This window comes from Brienomyrus brachyistius, chromosome 10 (assembly GCF_023856365.1).
Source record: "Brienomyrus brachyistius isolate T26 chromosome 10, BBRACH_0.4, whole genome shotgun sequence".
NCBI classification, from domain to species: Eukaryota; Metazoa; Chordata; class Actinopteri; order Osteoglossiformes; family Mormyridae; genus Brienomyrus; species Brienomyrus brachyistius.
Window position 1 is genome coordinate 15,606,000 of NC_064542.1, and position 18,697 is coordinate 15,624,696.

Here is an 18,697-nt window from a genome sequence, read left to right on the forward strand (position 1 = left end):
AGACGGGTGGCTGGGAATCACGGCTCTGTGCCTGTGAGCTGCAGAAATGCTCGCATTTCCCTGGCTGTCTTCCCGTGTGCCTGTTCCTCCCCATTTTCATGTTTCTCCTGAGTAACTTTAGTACCCCTGCCTTCACAGACACTCCCCGATGCCCCCCCCAAAAAAAATCCCTCTTTTATTTATGAATAATCAGAGGTATGTCATCTCATGGAGCTGCATCTGAGGAGCTATGGTTGCCAGCAGCGCCTGGAGTGGGAAGGCTGGTGGAGCGCGATGGGGGCCTCTAGCTAAGGAGACGGCCGCCTTAAAGCTCATGCAGGATGTAGATCCTTACTTGAAGAATAGATGGGAATAGATGCATAATTAGAGCCTTCCTACTGCTCCAGGGAGAGTGTGTCCTGCCCACTGTCGTCCCCGGTGGCAGAGCCGCTGTCATGGAGATAAATCAGGACAGAGCCACGCCGGAGCTCTCATGGGTGGCTACACCTAGTGTGCATGGGGAATATCCCACAATGCACTGCTGCCAGTTTTGTCAGGTGATGGCTGTGAAGATGATAATGCCTGATAATTCTGCTGTGGTATTGACACCTACTTTCCAGCCAGGATTAAGTCAGTCCATGTTGACTTATGGAGTCAATGGGATCAGATTGCCACCTCCTGGTCACAGAGGGAGTTGGGAAGGTGTGGTGGGGGGGGGGGGGGAGTCAGGGCTGGCCCCTATGTGAAGGTTCAACAGACAGTCCTTTTCCTTTTTACATTATTACCCTGTGAATGATTTGCCAATGTTTCACCCATGGCAAAAATAGGAAAGGGACAAATCTCCCCTTTGAGTGTTTGTGTATATTCTGAGTAGTGAGAGATAACTAACTGATGGCAGTTAGAGGATCTTATATGAAAAAAATGGAGAAATGAAAGAAGTTTTCCATGGGAAAATGAGAGTTCACTCAGCCAATGATCTAAGACCAGATTGGCGGCTTTTGACTTTTCCCACAAAGAGGGGCTTTGGCTTCACCCTTTTTTTTCAATCAAGAGCCGTTTATCCCTTCAACTGGGTCAGAAGATGAATAAAAGTGACGAATTTAATAACTCTACAATATGCTGACAGTACATTTTGTTGTTAGTTTTTTATTCTCTGACTGCCTCAGTGTTCAGTACAGGGATTAGGGTTAGGAGTAGGATTAGGAGTAGGGTTAGGAGTACGGTTAGGGTTAGGAGTAGGGTTAGGGTTAGGAGTAGGATTAGGAGTAGGGTTAGGGTTAGGGTTAGGCAATATGCCCAAAAAATGATACCACAATATTTTCAGAGATTTTCACAATATCATTAGTTATCACAATATTCTAAAATTCATATATAGAAAGCAGTAAAATGTGACAGGTGGTTTTTCTGATTATGATGAAGGTAATTAGTTATAATAGTTATGGAACATGTCATGGGTATGATAAACAAAAACAGGCTCATGCCTGCATGGAATTTGTGTAAAAATAGTACATTATAATTGCTAATTAGTTAAGAAGACAAGTGTTTAGGCTATATTGCCATACTTACTACGTTCAAATTGATAACGATGTGAATGTTCATGGTGATGATGCGGTATTTTATCGATATATCGCCCAGGCCCAGCGGTGGTCTTACTCATCACTCCTCTGAGCATAATGGCAGCCCCACTGGCACTGCAAACCGAGCCAAACCGCAAAGTGCTACTTTTCCATTTTTAATTATCTGAGCCAAATGTGTGACCAAACCAAACTGGTTGCAATCATCGCGTAACTAGTCTCTCTTCACAGTATGGCTCAGGTACGGCCTGGTTCCCGTATGCCAGTGGAAACTGGCCTTTCTGGCCCTCACGCACACTGCACACTGTCCTCCCATACCATCCCAGCTGTGGGGCACATTTTCCACTCCATCAGATTCCCAGCAGTGGTGGCTGTGGCTTGGCCTCCACCATCCAGTGGGATGGCTAGGATTTCCCCTTTCGGCATCTAAGCACTTTGAAAACATTCCCATTTGCCCACAGGGAAGAGCAAAGTATCTCTCTACTCTAAAATACTCATAGATGAGATGACAGTTCAGTTCCAGTGAAAACTGCTGATTTTATGGGGCTCGCATCTATATAACTGTAATAGCTTTGTTTGTATAGAGACTGCTGTTGTGTTTTACATTGGTTTCTACCCAGGAAGTAGATAGAGTCGGGAGCCAGACAGATCTGTAAATAATAGCTAGTCAGAAACACTGAAAACGGCTACTTGTTGGTTACTCCCCAGCTTTAAACTGCGGATCTGACAGTGACGCCTCTCTCTTGCCTTCCAGCTCCTAGATCACACTTCAGCGCAGACAGTGGTGAGTAACTCTCGGTGTGCCAGTCCCCATGGAGATGGAGACGTGGGAATCGGGTGCCCCACTGAGCGATGCCTTATGGCTCGAGAGGACAGACGCCATGCTTGTTTGTCTCTCACTCTGCTCTCATTTTCCTCAGTGTGTTGAGGCTGGCATATTTAAATTGATGCTATTGTCTTCACTGCCATTCACACTCCTGACCGTGGCACACGCACACAAAAGAGCACTGAGCTCAGAGTCTGGATCGTTTTGCGTAATTGCTTCTGTTTGGAGCAGATAATCCCAAAATAAAACCATATGCCTCTTGGGGTGAACGCTGGGGTTTAAAACACATTACGAAGAAATGAGAGAATATTTGATCTACCAGTCAAAGTGTCTCATTTCAGTGGGGGTAGGAGGGCAACGCCACAAATTAGAGACTGCCAGTAATGTTTGTGGGTTTGCACACTATGCGGGGTGACATTACAGCCAAATAGAATATCTCCCGCTTGCCGACAGCGCCCTCTGCTGTTCACAGCCTTAACTCCATATACGCCGTTGTCGGCTCTTTTTCAGACTCCTTCATCTCCAAGTCTGCCTCCTTGCCAGGCTACGGCAGGAACGGATTGCACAGGGTGAGATTCCACGCGGACGAATGCTGCCGGTCTCCATACGCCTAATAGCTTATTTATTTATGATCTTCATTACGGAGCTTTTGAAGGCTGATGTGCGGTGAAGTTCAGCTGCATTTGCAGGAATGCCCTGTGTCTGATTTTTCGCTGTTTTTCAGTCACAGGCTGCTGATTACTTCCAGTACGACAGTGGAAATGCAGTGAACTGGGGCATTAGAGGTACGTTGTGGGATTACAGTGAGGCAGCCACATAAAACTCAATTCTGAGCGAGAGAGTGAGACTATGACCTGGAAGACTGTGACAAAATGGCAGCCTAATTCCGGCAGACTGTATCAAATGAATTTACATACTTTGCATACTGCACAAGTCTTAGACAGCCAAAGGAAATGCTGTCTAAATTATCTTCATGTTGGTGTAGAACTATGGTATTACGTCCCGTTTGTCAAAGTGTGTTGGCTTAACCATTTCAGAACTTCATAAGTCACCCCAGTAATTGCAACAGCCACCCAATACACCCATCTGCTCTTTGTATTACCAGCAGCACATCTTGTTTGGCCAATCAGTCCCTCTCTGAGTTGTTTAACAAATTGAGTCAATTAATTAATTGAGATGGTGGAGAAATTCAGTGAATACATGGGATGGCAGAGGTGCCCCTGAGGAGAGGTTTGGGAACCATAGCGGTGATCATCTAGCCACCCAAGAAGATGTCAGGAACTTTTTGGAGCACAGAAGAAAATTCTGTTCATTTTTCTAATGTTACACTTAGCATATGTTACAGGGTTAAATTGTGATTTTTTTCTGAGCTTTTATATGCTTCCTACCCAGATGAGATAACTTGAAAAAGTTCCTTTGAGTGCCTAAGACTTTTGCACTTTATTGTGTATAAATACTGATTACAACTGAGCAACGGGGTTTGACACTGTAGTAAGTCTAGGACATGAGTTGGTTGTAATTCGGTTTTTGGAAGCATGTTGTGATGATGCTTTTGCTTGATTTGTCCCATAGAGTACAAGGTAAGAGTCTTCATGGTGGAGACAGACTGAGAGTCTCAGGGATCGAGGGGCCAAGAGACATCTACACACTGAGGAGGAAGGGAAGCGGAGGCTCCTCACTGACGAGAGACCCCACGCGGGGGCCTGGAGTTAGGGTTTAATCACAACGCGTGCCAGACCTTGGAGTGAGGAGCAAATGAAATCAGCTTCCTCAGAATTACCTGTAGATGGAGCTAGATTGTCTTTGGTCTAGATCCCACGCACATTTTCCTAGACACGCGTCAGTATCTGGCCGAAGAGTCACTGTGCATTTCTATCATTTTGAAATTTCATCTCACTTAGCATAGTTATGTCAGGGCACGGTCCCGTACACAGTCTGACATTCAGCTTTCACATCTTCTGTTAGATTTATCCATATGAAACGCTGATAGTGACCACAAGGGGGCGGAATAGGCTGCCGAAGGATGTGGACAGAGCCAGGTTAGAGGTGAGCTTCAGTAAAGACCTCTTTCTGTAAGCAATATATATACGATCTGTTCAAGCATACTTTGGAGTATATGTTTTATTCAGCATTTTGTCTTGGTCTGTCTATTAGCGTCACCTGTCACCTGAGGAGTTCTACCAAGTGTTCGGGATGACAATGACAGACTTTGACCGATTGGCACTGTGGAAGCGGAATGAGCTGAAGAAGCAAGCCAGGCTGTTTTAATGGGAGGGGGTCCAGCCCGGGACCTGAAGCGGGTGCGGCGTACGCAAGAGCCCAGAAAGCAGGGCGGCCGTGGCAGGGAGTCCGTTTGAGCCACGGACAGGATTCAGACACATGCCGTCCCCGGGGGCGCTGCTGAACCTCCACATCGCAAGAGCTTTGAGTTTCTTTGTTTTTTTCGACTGTTTCTCCTACGGACGGCCACGGCCCAAACCCGCACTATTAGTCATTCTGAGACCCCGGCCTTTGCCTTAGAAACTGTAGGTGCGCACCAACGACATAGCAGGACGGCAAGTGCAGAGGCATGTCGAAGAAGCGAAGCATAACCACAGCTCGATACTAACTGCGCATTCATACAGCGGTGACAGATGCAGTTAAACTTTTTCCTTTCTTTTTAACGTAGAAGCCTTCTTGCTCACAGCGACTGCAGATCTATTTTTTTACAGAAAGGCGTCAAAATATATAATATAGCATAGAAAAATAACACGTGGATTTGAAGTTTTTTGGGGTAGCCATATTCTGATATTGTAAGTTGTGATGTGTAGCTTGGATATGCCCTAATTAGAACCAAATTGGGGGACAGGAAAATGTAATGCAAAGAAAGTGTGTATTTTAAAGTCCTGGAAAGTCGTGTTATTATTGTGTTTTCAGGAAACAAGGTTGACTCGAGGCTATAGGTCTGCCGAATGTATTTCCAGCTAAGATGCATAGAAACTATAAAAGTATGGCAACCAAAAGAACAGAAATTTAGTGGTTCCTATAAGTGCTGCTTACCAAGACATATATTTCTGTTCATCTTTGGAGCGGGTGAGGTGCGTTTTTTCCTTGCTTTTCTTTTCGGTGATAACCATATTTATGTTTTATGTTTTGGCATTATACACACATTACCCAATAAATTAACTAAAGTGTACTTTTTTGTTGTGGCCCTTAGACTGTTAGTTAAACAGAAGGGTGTATAATTCATACATGTGAAATGTCACCCATTGGTTATTAATTCGTGCAAGCCACCGATAGCTTAAGTTCTAAGTTTGCTTGCTCCATCAATCGTCACTTGCAAATTATTAATTAGTAAGGAAGCAGGAAATTGCGATTTTATGGGTGGTCTTAGTGAAACACTTCAACAAGAGAAATCTCTCTAGGCTTTTGGGGAGGCTTTCGCTATAATATAATAGCCTAGTCTTGCAGTAAAGAACGCTGCTGTTTAGATAGACTGGTGTTTGAACCCGAAGGATAGTCCACAGATTTTCATGACACACACACAGCTTGTCATTTTCCAGGCGCCGGGGGTGCATGGCGCAGTCGTTGTTTGTCGTACATGACTGAATGTTATGGATCGTTACAGTGCTTAAAATGTAATTTCAGGAGTAGAAAACCTCTTTACTAAATAAATTAGTTATTTCAAAACTTTTAAATAAATGAATTTTAAAAACTTATTTTTCAATTGTACTTTTCTTTTCTAACTGTAACCTAATTCTACTATCTGTCAGTACTGTACCAACAAAATATGTATACCTTATATTTAAATAAATGCAGTTTCCATGTGAATAATTTGAGTATGGCCTTTTAAAAAAATAAATAAACGGACTGACTCCTCAAAGCCTTGCATTTATTACCTTTTCTTTATTAAACATAAATGCAAATACATGCTAATTAAAATGACCCTTTGCTCCGTAGGTGCCGGTTGTCCGAGCCCTAGGCAGCGGCCGCCCCGTGGCATTAGGACCCAGCGCAGGCTGAGGAAGCGCCGCGCAGCGCAGCGCCTCAGTCCGAAATGATTGCGAACCGAGAGCGCCTGTCATTGCGGAGCACATGGCTCTGGGCAGTGTCATGCATTTCCTGCCAGCTCTCAGACATTTTTGCATTTAGGGAACAGTCTCGAGTGCTGCTGACATGGATGCCGATTGCACCAACTGTGAGTATCCTACAAATTTAATACCTTAGAAAAATCCAAGAAAATCCTAGTTGGCTCTGCGTTCATTTAAACGCGTCATTCACAATCTACCGAAGACTGCAAAGGACTAGCAACATTTTTAAACGACAGTAAATAAAAACCACTTAATACTAACGTATGTTATTACAGATATGCGAGCAGAAACTGGTTTCTGCCTATATATCATGCAGTCTCAGGTGTGTTTCATGGCGCCGTATGTTGTTATACGGGTTGGTTTTCACACCTGTAACTTCAGCTCACGGCTCCGATCACTTCAATTACAAACGACGAAACCACTTGCCGATGGTACTTTAAGGCATAAGATCACGCATTCTGGTTGCATTTTGTCGTGTCGTTTGCAAGAGACAAGGTGTCTTTCTGTCACAGCAGCAGCTTTGCGGACACAATGTGGTAAAATGATGCAACGGAGTTGGCGGCTGCTGAAACACCCCGACTGCAAAGAAAATCCTGTTGTATTGCCCAATTTCAAACTCACAGCGTTTCTTTTTCTTACGAAAATAGTTCAGTGCTCGCAGTGTTTATTTTTCCTTACTTAGTCGCCTAGTTATGTAAGTTAACATCTTTCATGAACATTTATCTTTCATACTCACAATTATTTCTCACATGAAGACATTATGTATTGCGTTGTGTTGATTGGGACACGGGCTATGTACTCCCACATGCACTGGGCCAGATTTGGCCTCTTGCGCTATTTTGAAGGGACCCCCCGCCCCCCACCCTCCCCCGGTAAATCGGCGTAACTCCCATCTGCTCGCAGCTGCTTTTCATGTGTATTTACAGTCGCCCCACTGAAATGCGTATTAAAATAAAAGGCCCTTTCATTTTAGTCATGGCTTTTTCCGACTTTCGGGTTCATTAATTGTGACCGGCAAATAATACATCTGGGAATGAGCCTGCCACGCGTGTGTGTGCCAGTTTATCGCCGGTTTGTTTCCAGTTGCTCTTGGACTTGACAGCATGGTTACGATCCTTCTTCTCGCTGGTGTTTATAATATAAAGTCTGACTTTATAAGGAGCTGAGTTCTGACGGGACCCCCCGTCCAGGAGCTTTGTAGGTTTAAGATCTCTTGGAAGTCCCGCTCTTTGGGTAGTTCATGCCTTGGCGTGGAGCTCTGGTTGGCAATAGGGACGTGGTGACTGTTTTATTTTAACTCCGGCAGCGCAGACCGCTGGTGGCCCCTTTGTGTGCATCGCCGTTTCCTCACGCAGCCTCCCAGAGACAATGAGAGGGCTCCGACAAGTCTCCAAAATAACAAGCTGAAAACAGTCGTGCTGCGGCACCCTGTGGGTCCAGATATGAGGAAATGCGCGCTCCCGACTGCGTGCGCGGCCTCGACCGATTGTTGAAGCCGAATTGCGCTGACCTGCGAGTGAAAATAATCGGAGTAGTTTCATAATAGTGTGGATCGGAATGGAGATAGGAAAAATAGTGTTCGGTAAAGTGTCCCGTTGTTTGATAATCCTTCTGCAAGGAGTTCGATTTCACAGATATCACCTCCCACCATCTACTATTCAGACTGGACATAAAGTTCAGACATTTTCAAGTTGAATTCTTTGCACTTCTGACCTAAGTCATGAATAAGGAGTTCTTGGAATGAATCTCATTCTGTCTCCTATTTCTGATCTGTGTGTCCTCATTGATCAGATCAGATTCATGTGGTTCAGTTGTGCTTAACTGCGGTCCCCTTTGAAATGGGACGGCTCAGGGGTCTGATAGTAATCGGGCAAGTCTGCCCTGACGGCTTTCTTAAGACTGACCGCTGTGGGGGTGGTCCCGCTTTCTTAAGACTGACCGCTGTGAGGGTGGTCCCGCTTTCTTAAGACTGACCGCTGTGAGGGTGGTCCCACACGCGTGTGGATTCACACAATGACTGCTGCTTCTTAAGAGATGATGTCTGAATCTCCCCGATTTCCACGCTTGTATCCTCAGAAAATCTCTGAGTGCCAGAGGAAAAGTTCAAGGCCGCCAGGGGTGGGCAGCTCGATGGCTGCCTTCCCAGCCTGCATCTGGGCACTTGGTGGGCTTGTCTGTCCTCGGACACGGGGAGCTCCGTGGAGATGAGTCTGGTGGAGGTGGAGGCGATATTGGCCCTCTGCCGATGGGCGGCTCTCCTAGGCCTGCGCCCTGGAGGCTGAGGAAGAGAGGCCAAGCTTCGCCATCTCACCGCAATCCAGATGCTCTCCCTCCTTCATCTCCTTCTTCATTCTATCATTGTTAACCCCCCTGCCCTCCTGGTGTCCCCTGCCCCCTGTACTCTTTTCTGGCCGCAGGTGAAGGCCAGGACTCGTTCCCAGTTTACGGTGCATGTGAAAACCTCCCCATCTCTCCAGTCCCGGAAATACTTCCTGACAGATTCCGCTTGCTTTGCTCAAATACCAGGAAAAAACAGCCAGTGGCTGTAGGAGTCCATGCAGATCCTGCCTGTTATCTGTGGATCCCCTGATAGGCCTCACCGCCACCTGGCTCTCTGTCTTCATACGTGTCTGCACACACGCACCCGAGTGCCCCTGTTATTTTTGGTGTCTGTCTATTGTTTCTTTGGAATCCGGTCTAATTAAAATAGCCGAGGCGGCTGTTATTTCGGACTAATCGCCACGCTGGACGGAAGCTCACCTGGCTCATCCTTTTGGGGGGGGGGGGCGGCGGGGGGTTCATGTGACTTCACCACCAGACAGCCGTGACATCGGCTTAATTGCGAGTTGGCAGATTCCTTCGCATTGCAGGTCAGCGTGATCTGCCCATCGCATTATCCCCGGAATGTGGCTTCTAGTCACCATCAGGCCAGATCTGTGCCCTTTCTGGAAAAAGCAGGGAAGCACGTCGCTCGTCCTGCGACAATCTGGTTTTGTTCCAGCGTTTCCTTCCACCAGACAATCTATCAGTGGGCAGCCGCGGTCGGGGGGGGATTGAAACCGTGGAAACAATTACTTATTATGCTTTGCTTCCTTTAAGCAGACAGAACGCAAACAGTTGCGGTCAGTATTTGTAGAATTAAGACCCTTTGCTCAGGCCCATGCAGGTTTGTGCACAGAGACCAAGATCCTATAACTGACCGGTGCGACTGTCCGTTCCACGCAGAGCAGTCGCACCATTTCTGGGTCCCCTTCGGGACGTCTGGCTGTAAGCATATGGAAGAACTTAATAAGAAAGAACAGGCATCTTTTTGTCTCTCTCGGCATGGAAAAGCCAAGCCTGAAATTAATAAAAGAATCGAACGTGTTGCAGATTTCACGCCCATGGTCAGCATTCGTCCCCGGTAACTAGCAGGAAAACCACTTTGGTTTTTCCGGTCGGCAAAAGGGACACTATGTTTTGCTGACACGTTCTGACACTGACATGTAGGAACCTGAGCATTGCATACCGGAGCAGAGCAGCTCGCCGGGACAACAGGGCCTGCGTCTGGACCCAGAAATGTTTGCTTAAGCTGGGTCATGGGAGACGGCTCATGTCTGTCGCCCCAGTTGAGTGCACTGAGATGTTAAAGGCTGCTGGGCATGTTTTACAGCCCTGTTCATGCCTGCACTTACACATACTGCTGCCTCTGCTGACGGGGAGTGAAAAAGTGAAAATGACCATATACTCAGTGTACGTGGAATTAGTTACCTAACTGCTGTTTCCATAGTGACCTGACCTCCCAGCAATATTGACGATTTATACTAAAACAGAGAGACACCTTCTTTTGGCTGGGTTCGAGAGTGGCCGGGCACAGTGTTTTCATGAAGCCAAACTGCATTAAAACTCACAGAAGCTCATTCTACAAAGACACAAAGATTAGCTTGTGCTATTTCTGTATTTCTACAGGCATATTCTAACCGGCGTTTAGCGTGGTCCTGATATCCAGGATAATCACTCTTTCACTGGCTCCCGCCCCTGTCCTCTCCGAAGCTGCACGTCACTCTGGATCTGCAGTGACACACAGCTCTCCCCGGTTGCCCGGATGCGATTCCCTCGCCATGCTTTGAACTGCCGAATGAGCATTCTTCATCTGTTGCGTTTGCAGACTAACGCGCATCTTCCTTGCCCGTCTGATAAGGTCTCCCCTGATGAGGGCTTGTCTAAGGGGTCAGGACCAGACCCCAGGGCTGGGAATCTCCCGTTCACTCCCCTGCGGGGCAGCACACGCACATGCCTGTAAATATCCGAGGCCAGGGGGACAAAGCGGCCAGTCTTCACACTCCCTTGGGGGGGGGCGGGGGGGTGAGCCCAGGATATTCTTTGACATAGCTGCCCAGTGAAATCATGGGGGTTTTGGAGATCGGTGATATGAATGACAGGGGGAGGGCTGAAATGCAGCTTTGTCTGGGTTTGGTTGGTGGTGGTGGGGGGGGGGCAGGGGTGAGTCAGGCCCATCTTAACCATGGGCATGATGCAGAGGTGTAATGCCAGGTATACCCATTTCTTTGCCCCCTCCTCCAGGGTGTCGCTGTGCACCAGTACCGTCTCGCTGTTGCTAGTGTGTCGTTGTCCCCCCACCCGCCAGAAGTCAGAGGGTCGCCTCAACATATGAAGGACCCGGCTGTCCCGCGCCCCCACCGCCCCCGCATTCCTCGGGCTGCCCCTATCTGCATTATTTCTCCCACGCGCTCATGCGGACAGGGGGCACGTCGCGGTGTCAGGTGGCGTGCGAAGCGTACAAAGTGAACCCCCAAACACAGCCTGAAGCTTTCCGTCAGGGGGGAGCACTTCAAAGCTGCCTGCTCCTGCCGTAACGACTCCCTTCAAAGCCAGTTAATATGTAAACAGGTGAGGGGCAGTGTGGGGGCCGTAACCCCCTCATATGTGACCCCTGGTAATGAGCAGCTCTGCTCCCCTCCGCCTGACTCATTACAGAACCTGGATCAGTTAAGCTGCAGCAGTGCAGCCCCAGAAAACGCTTGTCAACCTGCGATTGGTAACAATGTTTCAGGCAAAACAAAGACAGGCCGACGACCAAAGGGTTTATTGGTGAAGTTTTAACCATGAGTTTTGCTGGTAAGTCCGGGGCTTGTGTGTGTCAATGTAAGATAAGCAGGTAGCCTGCTGGTTTATGGGCTGGATTTACGACCAAAAGGGTTAGATCTCCCAGAAGGGCAGGTCTGTCATTCCCATGATGCCTTGTTCACTTTCTTCAGTAAATATGTCCAGCTGTATAAATGTAGGACTGTGAGCTGTGCCACGCTTCGGGGCAGAACGGTCTCTCAGTGCTTCCAGAAGGTTCCTCTGCAGCCTCTTGGAAATCGGGAGCCGTCTTTGACCACATTGCAGTTTGTCTTTGATTATAATTGAAGTCTTGATTTTCATGAGAACCCGGCAATCCTTCACAGAAACACTAGTCAGCTCATCCAGGGCCCTTGGCGGGGGTGGGGGGGGGGCGAGTTGGGGGACAGATGCCAGCTGGGGCCAGTGAGCACCGGACGCCCCCGTGTCATGGAGCTGTCCTGATAAGTGTGTGTGTCCTCCGTCCTTATTGTTCAGCTTCCTAAGCAGCTTAACTTCTTGTTTACATTCAGGGTGCAGTAGCGAGGTCTCCGTGCCGCTGACCGGCACAACGCTGTGAAAATAACTGGGTCCTGCCAAAATGCGGGGCATTTCACAAGATCAAATGGGGGGTGGGTCTCCATGGTTTCTGTGAGTCTCTGAATGCAGAAATGGCTTTTCAGTGCTATCAGAAATACATAAAAGTCATCAGGCTGACACAAGTACTTAGGTTGACATAAGTACTCATGCTGACAGAAGTATTCAAGCTAACATCAGTATTCAAGCAAACAAAAGTACTTCAGCTGACATAAGTACTCTAGCTGACAAAGGTACTCAACCTGAAAATAGGACTCAGGCTCACATAACTACGTAAAGTGACTTAAGTACTCTTGTTCACAAAAGTACCAGTCCAAGATTTGAGGGGACATGTTTAAGAATGGGCTCTCAGCTGCCCTCTCCTTTCCTGATGTGGCCACCATGTGATGCAGCCCCCCTATCTGGGGGGCCAGTGCCTGTGTAGGGGGCTAACGTGGAGATCCTAGAGGAGCAGGGCCTTGCTGGACTGCATTCTCAGACAGTCCCCTGTTAGATATTTGAGCCTCGACCTCTAGCTCCAGACAGAAACTGTCACTGTCCCTTGCTGTGGCAATGAATTTACCCCTTGGGCTAGGGAACACATATGAAAATGGCCTCTGTTCGTTTAATTACATTTTCAAGTGGGAAAAGGCCAGAGAGTGAACAGCACCGAGAGCAGGGCATCCACATTAGGAGAAGTGTCAAGCGGGGAGGAGGGGGGGGTGGAGCCGATGGCCGAGGGAAGAGCATGTGGGTGGGGGCGGGGCCGATGACTCGGGTAGGGGCCAATGGTCAGGGGGCGGAGCAGATGGCCAGGGGGGAGGATGTTAGCAGGGGCGGGGCCAATGATTCGGGCAGAGGCCAATGGTCAGGGGGCGGAGCAGATGGCCAGGGGGGAGGATGTTAGCAGGGGCGGGGCCAATGATTCGGGCAGAGGCCAATGGTCAGGGGGCGGAGCAGATGGCCAGGGGGGAGGATGTTAGCGGGGGCGATGGCTGGGGGAGGGGCCAGTGGTCAGGGGGCGGAGCAGATGGGCAGGGGGGAGGATGTTAGCGGGGGCGGGGCCGATGACTCGGGCAGAGGCCAATGGTCAGGGGGCGGAGCAGATGGCCAGGGGGGAGGATGTTAGCGGGGGCGATGGCTGGGGGAGGGGCCAGTGGTCAGGGGGCGGAGCAGATGGGCAGGGGGGAGGATGTTAGCGGGGGCGATGGCTGGGGGAGGGGCCAGTGGTCAGGGGGCGGAGCAGATGGCCAGGGGGGAGGATGTTAGCGGGGGCGATGGCTGGGGGAGGGGCCAGTGGTCAGGGGGCGGAGCAGATGGCCAGGGGGGAGGATGTTAGCGGGGGCGATGGCTGGGGGAGGGGCCAGTGGTCAGGGGGCGGAGCAGATGGGCAGGGGGGAGGATGTTAGCGGGGGCGGGGCCGATGACTCGGGCAGAGGCCAATGGTCAGGGGGTGGAGCAGATGACCAGGGGAGAGGATGTTAGCGGGGGCGATGGCTGGGGGAGGGGCCAGTGGTCAGGGGGCGGAGCAGATGGGCAGCGGAGAGGATGTTGGCGGGGGCGGGGCCGATGGCTGGGGGAGGGGCCAGTGGTCAGGGGAGAGGCTGTGGGTGGGGGAGGGACCAATGGCCAGTGGAGGAGCTGATGGCTGAGACAGGCCTGTCTTGCTGATCCATGTGGGACGACACGGAAGAGGGGACTAGGAAGAAGACAACCAAGGTGATGGAGGGAAAGCACTGCAGGACCTGCTCCTTTACCCACAATGCATGTGGTCCAGCACACTCCGCATAGATCAGTACATTTATCGGTGACTTTAGGGAGATTATGTTGCTTGCTGCTTTCCTCGGGTTTCCCATGGGCAGAGAGGAGTGCTATTTTCTAATTGCAGCCCTTGTGTGAACAATGCTGCTTTTGTTTAACAAAAAAGGGCTGTTTTGATGCAGCTCTGGGGTATCTGAGTAGCTCTTGTCTGACAGTTGCTGTGACACACAGAGAAGGTATTTCTCATGCTGCGTGTTTTCTCTCTGCCTGTCCTGAACTGTCTTCCCTTCGGTCTGTTGCTGCATTGTGGTTTTATACAGCTTTCTGCTTGCCTCTGATTTGAGGTGGAAGGGGGCACTGAGAGAGGATGACAGCAACAGTGCCTACCGTGATGGCTACAGGTACACACACAAATAGATACACACACACAGTATATAGACATAAACACACACGCACACACATACTCATACACATACACATGATATGTATACCCAATCATTTTGCACAATTCTATGCTTCCAGCTTTGTGGGAACAGATTGGGGAAGGCCCTTTCCTGTTCCAGCATGACTGCTCTAGCACACAAAGCAAGGTCCATGATTGGGTGAGTTTTGTGTGGAAGAACTTGACTGGCCTACACAGAGCCCTGACCTCAACCCGTTGGAGCACCTTTGGGATGAAGTAGAACGGAGATTGTGAGCCAGACTTTCACGTCCAAAAAAAATGGCAGAAATTCCCACAGACACACTCATAAATCCTGTGTAAAGCAGGGCAGCTCCACATTGATGTCTATGGCTGTAGACTGGGATGCCATAACAGTTCCTGTGGGTGTGATGGCCAGCTGTCCCAGTATGTTTGTCTGTATACTGTATCTTCTGGAGGTGGTTTCCTGTATTTCTTTAGAAAGCAGCAACCCTAGCGTGGACCCAAGGTGACATTTTATCAGGGGGTGCAGAATTTAGCTACATCCCTGCACACACTGCACACACACTGCACACACGCTGCACACACACAGCCACTTTCACTGCCACGCAGGAGCCCAATCCAAACACCGCTTTCCTGCCAGACTAAGAGCCTGGTCTCCCAATGGGCACCGAGATTCCATCTTGACGGCTGTCCCTCCGGTACCTTACACGGTCTGATCCAGCCTAAGGGTGTCGCACAGAAATGCCAGGCCTCCTGGGGAGTGTCCATCAGCCCGCGAACAGCGAGTCTCCAGAGGATGACTCGCGGGCCGCTTATGTGCGGATTCCACGGGTGACTCGGCCACCGGCAGCTGACAGCCTGCATGTGGTCCCAGATCAGATGGCTGACGCCATCCAGTAAGTGTGGAGGGAGGCAGGATGGCTGCAGCCAGCTTGAGATTCGGCAGAGATGTCTGCCTTCGTCCCTGGTGAGTCACTGAAATGTCACACGGCCGACAGCCGTCTACACCGGGCTTTGGTGCGAGCCACGTGTCTGACACCTCCGTGCCGATAAAGTGAGGGTGACCAAACCTCAGGGCAGGGCAGGCAGCTCGCTGAGAAGCTCCGAAGATGGAGATCGGGGTCCCTGGGTCTTAGCATCTGCTGCCCCGAGTGATGTCTTAGAGCCATGCTGAGGTTCATTTCTAAAAGGAATTATTTCTTCATTTGTGTCTGAGTATTAAAACGGAAAAAAAAAAAATCATATATATATATATATATATATATATATATATATATAGAGAGAGAGAGAGAGCGAGAGAGAGAGAGAAAGAGAGAGAGAGAGAGAGAGAGAGCCCGGGTTCGAGTCTCCGCTTGGGTCACATGTGTGTGGAGTTTGCATGTTCTCCCCATGTCGTCGTGGGGTTTCCTCCGGGTACTCCGGTTTCCCCCCACACTCCAAAATCATGCTGAGGCTAATTGGAGTTACTAAATTGCCCGTAGGTGTGCATGTGTGAGTGAATGGTGTGTGAGTGTGCCCTGCGATGGGCTGGCCCCCCATCCTGGGTTGTTCCCTGCCTCGTGCCCATAGCTTCTGGGATAGGCTCCGGACTCAGCACGACCCAGGAGGATAAGCGGTTTGGAAATGTGTGTGTGTGTGTGACAAATGGTCAGAGATACTGTTTGTTGAAACCACTCCAGTCACTCTGTGTGAACTCACAGCTCTCCCAGAGGTCAAGGGCCAAAGGTCATGGCATTCCATCCTGGAAACAGCGAGCAGGCGTGAGCATTAGGGGTGAGGCCATGCCTGTTCCTGTGACTGACGTCAGCTGAATTCAGCATGGGCGCATGCCATGACATATCGGCTGGGGCGGGGGTGCAGAGCAGGCTGTCGCTTGAGGACAGTAGCGGTCAGGAAACGCAGGTGTGGGAACCTGGGCACAGTCTTCCCTGACCGCTTCTAGAAAGTTCACACAGCAGGCCCAGCCAAAGCCGCCATCCTCAAACTCCACGGTGTAGAAACGCCCTGTGCTCGTGTCGCACGCTGCCCGTGGATTCGGCTGCCCCGCGTCTCCGCTTCCCGCTGCTCTCTTCCTGCTTCCTTCCTCTGAGGGATGCGCTCATTCCCTTGCGGGCTCTGGCCTCTGATTACAGTTCTTCCTTTGGCCATGTTTCCTTCTGTCAAGGACAAAGGTTTTTTCCCCAACTCTGGACGAACAGCGGACAGTTATCAGGTTGGCACCAGGAAGCCAAATCTTCATAATATTATACTTTGTTTTTATTACTTTGTTATGCTTTGAAATGAACTGTATGAAATGCTCTTTTTAAGGCTTTAATTAAATTAGTAATTATGACTTATATTACTTAATTATGACTATTTAAAAAGCTGACTTTTAGAAATTCATACCAGGATACTTGCTGAAGACATTTAGGCTAAACATCTCGTTTTATTTACTGCAGCTGCTTGTTTCCTGACCTCTTGTTTGCCAGTGTTCCAAAACGTAGGTGTCTGGGTGCTGAAGCATTCCAGCTGTGTAGTGTGCCGACTCGCCCTGCCCTGACAGCGCAAACATGGCTGTCGGGCTCTGAGCTGTGGGGCATTGTGGGATACAGCCAGCAAAGTGAGCCACCGGCTCGGGCCTTTTCTCAGGGCAGCCCCTGACATGCCCCAGAAAGTAATGACGGCTCACAGAAAGAATGAAGCAAAGAGAGTCTTTCTTCCTTTGGAGATATGGCTTTATCTCTGCACTGTACACATAAAGAATCAGGGCGAAACAAACGGGAGGTGTGTGTTTCATCAGTGCCTCGGTGAGCAGGAGCATTGGCGTTTGGCATGTCGGGTCTTGTGGTTTGCGGTTGCCATGGTCGCGGGCCTCTTGGAGAGAGTGTGGATTCTCCAGGTCGGCGTGGTAAACCTACGCAGGCTGACATGATGACAGGAGAATTAGGGGCTGAAAGTGGGGACCTCCAAGGACGGGGACCTCGCTAACCCTCAGGGAGAAACTTCACGTCGCGTCTTTGCTGTACAAGGAATTCAGCTGTAGATCATGTTAGTAGCTGGAACTAATTAATCCAGGAAGTCAAAGATCCTGTCATTAGTAGCTTGTCATTAGAATTAGGGGGGGGGGGGGGGGCGGGGGGGGGGTTACTGTCAGGATTTTAACATGAACTCCTCAAGTAAAAATACCCAGCGAAAATGCAGGTCGCTTCGGACATAAGCAGCAGGTAATGTGGAGGTGAAATTAGTCATAAGTGTCCCTTTTTAAGGCTGTTTTCCAGTGTCTGGTAGCAGTTATGTTTCATTAGAGGGCTTACTGGACAACAATGGTGAGTCAGTGTGTCTCCTGCAGCCTGTAACCGCATGATTCACCCTGGTAATGATACACATTCTGTATCTTTAAGGCCGTCTTTAATTGTCAAGCGTTTATCCTAAAATCACAGATCCGTTCAGCGTCGTCTGTGTGTCTGTTTAATTGAAGCGTTTCAACTGAAAAGTAAACTGACTTTCGAGCAGCTCCTGCAGAGTGATGCTCCGCTGCCTGTCGGGGTCCCGCTGTCTGCTGCCTTTCCACACACGCTCCCAGCCACACCTCTGTGATTTAAAGCCATCCAGACTGTAAACGTTTGCCCGTGAAACCCTTAGCTCATCGCTTCTTTATTTAAAATGTCTTTGCGGGTTATGACCTCATCGGAGACCTGGCGGTCTTCTTTTTTTTTATGGTCGTGTGCTCTGATGAGGCTTCTGGGGGAGGTGTGGAAAAGGTATGGGGAGGGGGGGTCCAGATGGGACTGGGTGGAGCTCAGGGGGGGTGCTGGATGGTCAGGTTGACACAGAGCCACTTCCAGGTGCTCCGGGATCCTGCGGATTATAGCTGGAAGCTGATGACACAGAGGGCTGGGTGGGCCCTCACCTCAAGAGACAAAATACACCAGATAAAGAGTGAAGGGAGGGCAGGAGAGAGGGAGAGAGAAAGAGAGGGAGGGAGAGAGAGAGAGAGAAACCTTGCACAGCTCTCACATTACCGCAGTGGTATGAAAGGAGGGAACCAGAGAGGTGAATCAGGCTTTAATCTAAGGGGGCGTCCCAGGGAGGGGTGTCATCTCAGAATTCCAGCTGACCGGTGGACAACTTCCACGCTCCATCAGCAGTTTTCTTACAGTAAAAATGGTGGGCATTGCTGCCTCTTCAGCTGCTGCTGGTAGGTTTCATCTTACATTATCCTGAGTTTGCATGGAGGCTCATGTTTTTATGGGCCCAATGGGGGAGAGCAGGCCGGCCTCTCGAATGATACTTGTGGAATTAGCTCTTTGCCTTCTTTTGGTGTCTTGCTGCATGCGTCTCTTTTCAGGATCCCACTTGTTTTATTATTTCACTTCTTGACATGACTTTTGAAATTCAGCCAGTC

At 49.5% G+C, this 18,697-nt stretch overlaps 2 protein-coding genes across 9 annotated transcripts in view; both read left to right on the forward strand.

The window, feature by feature from the left end:
- Nucleotides 1-6,241, forward strand: part of ablim3 (actin binding LIM protein family, member 3) — a 73,137-nt gene extending 66,896 nt beyond the window's left edge. For 6 of the 7 annotated variants that reach the window (XR_007400400.1, XR_007400398.1, XR_007400399.1 and 3 more), the window contains 5 exons: nucleotides 2,308-2,337; nucleotides 2,890-2,948; nucleotides 3,104-3,164; nucleotides 3,952-4,425; nucleotides 4,534-6,241. Coding sequence is in view for 1 of the 7 variants with exons in the window: in XM_049028895.1 (XP_048884852.1) it covers nucleotides 2,308-2,337; nucleotides 2,890-2,948; nucleotides 3,104-3,164; nucleotides 3,952-3,959; nucleotides 4,345-4,425; nucleotides 4,534-4,647 (353 nt within the window). In the remaining 6 variants the exon portion in view is untranslated. The remainder of the gene's footprint in view (nucleotides 1-2,307; nucleotides 2,338-2,889; nucleotides 2,949-3,103; nucleotides 3,165-3,951; nucleotides 4,426-4,533) is intronic. The other variant, XM_049028895.1, reaches the window with a different exon arrangement.
- Nucleotides 6,242-6,390: 149 nt separating this feature from the next.
- Nucleotides 6,391-18,697, forward strand: part of LOC125750530 (actin filament-associated protein 1-like 1) — a 30,058-nt gene continuing 17,751 nt past the window's right edge. The window contains exon 1 of one of the 2 annotated variants that reach the window (XM_049028465.1): nucleotides 6,391-6,556. In XM_049028465.1, coding sequence (XP_048884422.1) covers nucleotides 6,535-6,556 — 22 coding nt within the window. In that variant the 5' untranslated portion in view covers nucleotides 6,391-6,534. Of the gene's footprint in view, nucleotides 6,557-18,244; nucleotides 18,491-18,697 lie in introns of those variants that run through there. The other variant, XM_049028464.1, reaches the window with a different exon arrangement.